Genomic DNA, 6,904 nt, shown 5'->3' on the forward strand with positions numbered 1-6,904 from the left:
TACCTTATGTAGTCTATGCATAGCAAGCACAAGCACCAAGTAGGGTAAGATCAAGTACATTGGCTCTGAGAGTTAGGATTTCTGATAATGTGACTCCACGTGATCCCTACTTCCCTAGCAGGGACTGCCTTTATACATTTCATACCAGGCAAATCTATTTTCATTTTTTAATGTAACAAGCATCTAGTTCACATTTGGTTATTTCAAACTAGTATACGTTTTTACCTGTGTCCAGTTACAGGAAACCAACTTACGATACTTATGAACTGCATGCCCGAAGCCAGATGGGACAGAAAAGTTCTTCAGAAATCAGCGTTCATGTTGGAATAGATGATATCTCAAGAAATTCTCCTAAACTGGGTTTGCTAGACCGATTTGTTAATTACAGCAGAGCCTCCATAAACTCACTACTGTCTGATAAACGGTCCCTAAACAGTGTTGATACTGGTGAACCTGACAAGCACTCACTGCTGGTGGGAGACTGCAGGGAAGATGACGACACTGCATTGTAACAGGCCACAGAGTGCTGCTAGCTCATTGATATAGCATTCATGATATCACCTTAGCTTTTCAAAATATTGAGAAAGGATTTTGTGCTGGTCTCGTGCTCTTATGTTAAGGATTCTATTTGAATTGCTTTTGTTTAATGGCAAACATACCTTTTTCAGGGCATCAGCTCTGAATGTAGCTTTATTTTAAATGAATTTCCAGTATTTTTTTTTGTTTTCACTAGTAACAGATAAGGTAGGCCTACAATATTTACAAGTCCTACAATAGAAGATTGCCAAATTGCTGCTAACGTGATAGATATTTTTTTATTTGACAAAAAAAAAAGCTCAAGAAAAGGACAATTAAAAATTTGAAGATTTGAGAACATGACCTTGAGGAGATTCTTGAGCCCTCATCCCTGCCAGATTAGGGAACAATGACTTTCAAAGCACTGTATAAAGCATCTAGTTTTAGAAGGAAAACAGTAGAAGCTGTTTTAAAAATAGATGTGCCTTATTACAGGCTCTCTTTCCCCCTTATTCTCTCTGTGTCTTTGTCTTTGCAGTCTTTTTCTTAGATACGTTTTGATTGGTAAAAATAACTGACAATTTTTCTAATACCTTGTTGCTTTCTTTATCTTGTAGTTCAAAAGACCTTAAAGGTCCATAGGGTTCCCTGCTTCCCATCTTTCCATTGTCGTAAAAAGTATCAGATTCTTCCTTAAATGACTCCCCAGCTTGGTGCAAGCTTTCAATTCACTCCCACTGAGTTCAGCTCTAAGTTGTTCTTAGTGTAGACTGTCAGCCTCAGTCCAGAAACTTAAGATTTTGAGCCTCTTCCACAGTTGATTTTTTCAAAGATCAAAGATTTTTTAAATTCATCTTTAACATATACAGGTCATATAAAATTACCTGGATTCACTAAATTTGTCCCTTTTTTTGGAGAGAATATAGAACTTTAGCTGGTATATAGAATTTACTAGATTTTAATTGTCTTTTAGTGTTTTAGATAACCTCTCAAATGATTTTAAAGTTATTACACAAAGCTGCTTTTACCAAAAATAAAATAAATTTTAATACAGAACTGAGAATTTCCCCAGGTTGTGATACCTTTCAGCAAATTTAGATTTTTTTCTCTAGAGTTTACTAGTTATTGTGGTTGGCAAATTCAGGAGTTTGTTCTCATTGCCATATAAATTTAGAAATTCCCTTGTGAGTGCCTGGGAGTTAATGTACTGGTTAGAGATCAGGTACTTGTATCACTATTTAAATTGCCTTAATTGTAAGATGGATTTCAAATGTAGAATATGTAAGTGAAGAGAACTCACAATAAATTTCTAATATTTTGTTCCTATTGCCATATGTAAAGCTGCTAGCACAATGCCTAGCTCATACTCAGTAAATGTTAGTTCTTTGCTTGAGGTCAATAATAAATATTAAAAATAATTTTTATAGGGCAGAGTCTAAAATCAGGTGGGAGTGAGAAATGGGTTTCTTCCCATCCTACTTTTTCTCTTATCTTTTCATATACACACACAAAAAAGTTTACAACATTATTCCATGCTGTCTTTGCAGATTTGGAAACAATCTCATTTTTATCTCAGCTATTTTAAAGAGAGAACAGAAACTTTTGAGGAAGGTGCTATTAATCTAGAAAGGCAAACCCATTTGAATGAAATGTGAATGAGTTTGTATGTCTAGGCTCTTTTTTTAGACCAATGCCTATATCATCTTCTATGTTCCCAGTTTGATTTTTAATATTTGTTTCTTATTTTAATTCCAGTGGCCCACCGTACTGTAACTTGTTTCTTCTCTCTCTCATGCTCGCGCTCGCTCTCTCTTTCTCTCTCTCTAGTACTTGAACATAGCTAGTTGCTACTTTTATTATTATGTGTGTATCTGAGTTTTCCTTTTGGCCCCACATGCCAAGGGACCCATATGTCTTAGGATAGTGAGAAGAGTGGCCTATAGCCTGGGGAAAATCAAGGATATAATTCAGCCCTTACTACCAGAACAGAATATATGCTGTTTAGAAAGAATCCTGCTTTCAATATCTATAGCCATCTTTGGATTCTCTACCACAAGTCTTTTTAGCAATCCTGAACTCCCATTAGCTTCATAGAGCAGCTGTATTCACAGAAGATGACCAAAAATGTTGCTTTTGGTTAGTAACTAGCTTTAAGTAACTAGTTACTAGTGAAAACAAATTTATAAATTTGTGTGTGTATGTGTATATATCTATTCATATATACATAAATACACAATTACATACACACAATTACCGTATAGAAGGAAAACATATTTACAGTAGTCTCCCTTATCTGCAGGGGATACAGACCCCCCAGTGGATGCCTAAAACTGCAGATGGCACTGAACCCTACATGTACTGTGTTTTTTCCTACACATACATACCTTTTCACTTAAAGGAAACATTTTACAGCTTCTCTTTGGCATATCCAAATTGCCAGCATCACTACTCTTGTGCTTTGGGGCCATTATTAAGTAAAACAAGGGTTACTTGAATACAAGCACTTTGATACCTCGACAGTCTAATAACCAAGATGGCTACTAACTAACTAATGGACAGGGAGTGTATACAGCGTGGATATGCCGGACAAAGGGATGATTCATGTCCTAGGTGAGATGGAGCAGGATGGTGTGAGATTTCATCATGATACTCAGAATGGCACAAAATCTAAAACTGATGAATTGTCTATTTCTGGATTTTTCCATTTAATATTTTTGGACTGCGGTTGACCATAGGTAACTGAAAGGGGAAAGTGAAACTCTAGATGAGGGGGGAATACTGTGTATTTGAATTTGTTTTTTGAATATTTGAAGTTCTTTATTTATTGTTCCTTTATCACTCTTCTGTATTCACTCAGCAACCATGCCCTCAGTCTGAAGATAACAAGGATATTTTGATATCCAGTGCTGGTTCAGATTCAATGATAGGGCACCTTTAATCCGAAATATCCAAAGATGCCTTTCGAATTTTAAAAGTTAAAACAGAACTAGAGTATTGTGTTGTAGTCTAAAGAAGTACGGTTATCATTTGTGAAAATAGAAATGTTATTTTTTTCTAGTTTAATATCAATGTTTTAGTGTTATCTCTGATGCCTTGTGAACAAGTAATTTTATATTGTGCTTTAACTTTTTAAAAGTTATTTTTTTCAGATATATTTGTTATTCAGAATGCTTAAATAGCGCTGTAGACATTTCCAAAAATTTAAGCTGCATATCTTTTATGTACACAGCTTAAAATCAAGAATGTATGTTCTTAGAGAATTTTTTCCATTATTTGTGAATCTTACTTTAAAATTATTTTACTTACTATTTATTTTACTCTATTTTGTTATTTTCTTTGGGTGAGGCATCTGGTTACTGGTTGTTTTAGTAAGAATAAAAACATTCCTGGAACCATTCCCTTTGAATTTTTGTTTACTTAGTTCTTACTTTTGAATATTTAAAAGTAGTATTTTACCAAATATAAAAATATAGATTCATGCCAAATTATTAGCTATTTTTACACTAACTTTCTGTGGTCCCTTTGAAAGTTTATCTGGTATGAGTAACATGATAAAGCACACAAGCAAGAATTCTTGTTCTCCAATTAAAAGAGCTTCTGTAATGGCATTGATAATAAATGCCTTTTGTAGCCCAAACCAGGTGTCTCAACCTTGTTTTTAGTTATGGAAATGTTTAACTAAACATTGTCAAACATTGATTGTTTGCTACCCAAAAACAGCAGTGGACGATGTTGTGCAATAATCATCTGCTATAGTCAAGATATTCAGTAGTTTGTTTTTCCATAAGCATGTAATTGATCATAATTTGAAATGCCAAGGATGTGCCTTCAACTTTATAATTATAGTATTGTAAAAAAAAAAGTGTTGCTTGTCAGTGTCTTGTTTGTTAAATCATCCATCTCTTCTACCAACAGTTTCAAACTACCCTGTGTTTTTAGTTTAGTTTGTGTGTGTGTGTATGACTATTAATGATTGGGCTGGATTGGATGCAGCCCCATGCATTCACAAAGAATGGGAGGGAAGAAGCCTATTTTCCTTCAGACTCCAATTGCTGTATCATTTAGTGAGAATGAAAAACAATGAAAGGAATATAACTGTCCTCTTTTCCTTTGTAGTTTCTAATACATTCTTGATAGATTATCTACCTCGAATGAGCTAAATATAGACAAGGTGTTTTTTTTTTGGTTTGGTTTGGTTTTTTTTTTTTGCATTTGGAGAGCCCTATACAGTGTGTTTGAGGAACCCATCCAAAATACATTCTCATCTTAAACACTTTTTTGAGTGGAGGGATGTCGGGAGCCATTTTGAGGCACTGAAGAAGTCACGTAGCTGATAGCCATAGAGCAGCTGCTGAGACTGCTTAAACAATGGTTCTAAGAAGCAGGACGTGGAGTTAAATGTTACTGACCCTGGAGGGGAGGTTTGCCTCCTAAAGAAATCCTTTTAAGATAGTGGAATGTTTTACAGCCCAGAAAAGGATGTTTGTACCCTGAGGGAAGGATATAGAAGAACTTATGTAAATGTCAGCATTCCTATGGTAATGTACATTGTGCTTTGCCATTGTACTCTGTGCTTTGCTATCCTACTCTGCTATTGTATCCAAAAACTTACATAAAGGCTGTGCCCAATAAAGACGGGGCTGCAGCAGTGACTGGATGCCCTCCCAAAGCGCTTTCCTATCTTCTTTTTTCTTAGGCTTCACCTCCCCCCCCCCTTTCAGGTACTGATCGACTTTAGCCGGCTGGCTCCGGCAGAGGGAGAGAGTTTTAAACTTATTTGTAAGGAAACTGATTTTAATTTCCCTCAGAATTCCTATCCCCCTATTCAGGGTAATGATATAGGATTGGAAATGGAAATATATGTGTAAAATCCCCGAGGTGTCCACTTAGCTGGCCAGCCTTCCTTTTCTGTCGGAGTCTTGACTAACCTCCAAGAAGGATGTTGCAGTGATAGCAACATCCCAGGTGAGGTTTCAAAACCTTCCAAATAAAAACAAAACAAAAAAACCCAGAAAACCTACCTATTGGAGAATACTTGATTAGTTAAGGCATTGAAGGTCCTGCTAAAATTCAGGATTGAGAGAGTTAGAGCTGCCTCATTCACAAATTTGACTATGGCCAGCCAGTCCTACTGGCTACCTCTTCATAGGTGTACCCACTAGTTGGAGAAATAAATTGCTAGACAGGCGCTTTAACCAGCTATGCAAAGGAGCCAACACTTAGAAATAAATTACAAGGGAAGAATGAAAGGCAAGGCTCTAGAGGACAAAGTTTAAGGGAAGTCGCTAGTATAAATAGGATCTCATGCAATTTAAGAAATATGAAAACTTCCATACAGCCAGGCCTCTCTCTAGAAAAGTTAAAAAAAGGTTGAGTAGCCTTTTTTATAATGTACTTAAACTACCCTCAAGTGGCCTCCAGCTTGTCGTTGTTAGAACCCTGCCTCCTGCCCCCCATGCCTGTCTATAAACTGAAGCGCACTTATTCAACATTGCTTTACCTCACCCAATTAAAACCTATTTTTTTTTCACTGCAGTTATTATCCACAATAGGAGAAAAGGTGAGATTAACTTCATCCAAAAGTGCCAATTACCTTTAGATCTGGCCAGAAGTATGTGCAGTTATTTAAAGAGTATTTTTTAATCCAAATAACTTTATAACTCTTGAAATGAAAAACATCAGGGCATGTGGAAGAGGTAATTTTGGGACAAGGTGAACCCAGGATTGGCTCTTCTGAGCTCTTCTTGTGGCTTTTTTACCTTTCACTTTTGCATCCACCCTTTCTTTCAAAGCACCACATTCCCATAGTGATGGGAAGAGCACTGATTTCAGAGTCCACTAGACCTATTTGCAAAATCCCAATTCTGCCACTTACCAGCTGAATGACTTAGTTTCCTATTGCTGCTGTAACAAATTACAAACTTAGTGTCTTCAAACAAATTTACTATCTTACAGTTCTGGAGATTAGAAGTCTGCAGTAGGTCTCAGGGCTAAAATCAAGGTATCAGCATGGCTGTATTTCTCATACAGGCTCTAGGGGAAATCTATTTCCTTGTTTTTTTCAGCTTCTAGAGGCTGGCTATGTCCTTGGCTCATGGCCCCTTCTCATATTATTCTAATCTCTTTTTCTATCACATTTTCTACTATTACCTCTGACCCTTCTACCTCCTTATAATGACCCCTGTGATTATATTGGGTCCACTCAGATATTCCAGAATAATTTCTCCATCTTGAGATCCTTAATCACATCTGCAAATTCCCTTTTGCTATGTAAAGTAACATATTCACAGGTTCCAGGGATTAGGATGTAGGCAGCTTTGAAGGGCCCATAATTCTGCCTACCACCGGTGACCATGGGTAAGTTACTTAATGTAAGGGAACCTGTTTC

At 36.5% G+C, this 6,904-nt stretch overlaps 1 protein-coding gene across 2 annotated transcripts in view; it reads left to right on the forward strand.

The window, feature by feature from the left end:
* ATP7A (ATPase copper transporting alpha) overlaps positions 1 to 4,378 on the forward strand; it is a 107,228-nt gene extending 102,850 nt beyond the window's left edge. For both annotated transcript variants that reach the window (XM_016132642.2, XM_016132643.2), the window contains one exon: positions 236 to 4,378. In XM_016132642.2, the coding sequence (XP_015988128.2) occupies positions 236 to 512 (277 nt within the window). In that variant the 3' untranslated portion in view covers positions 513 to 4,378. The remainder of the gene's footprint in view (positions 1 to 235) is intronic.
* The last annotated feature ends 2,526 nt before the right edge of the window (positions 4,379 to 6,904 follow it).

This window comes from Rousettus aegyptiacus, unplaced genomic scaffold, assembly GCF_014176215.1.
Source record: "Rousettus aegyptiacus isolate mRouAeg1 unplaced genomic scaffold, mRouAeg1.p scaffold_m13_p_9, whole genome shotgun sequence".
Taxonomy (NCBI): Eukaryota; Metazoa; Chordata; class Mammalia; order Chiroptera; family Pteropodidae; genus Rousettus; species Rousettus aegyptiacus.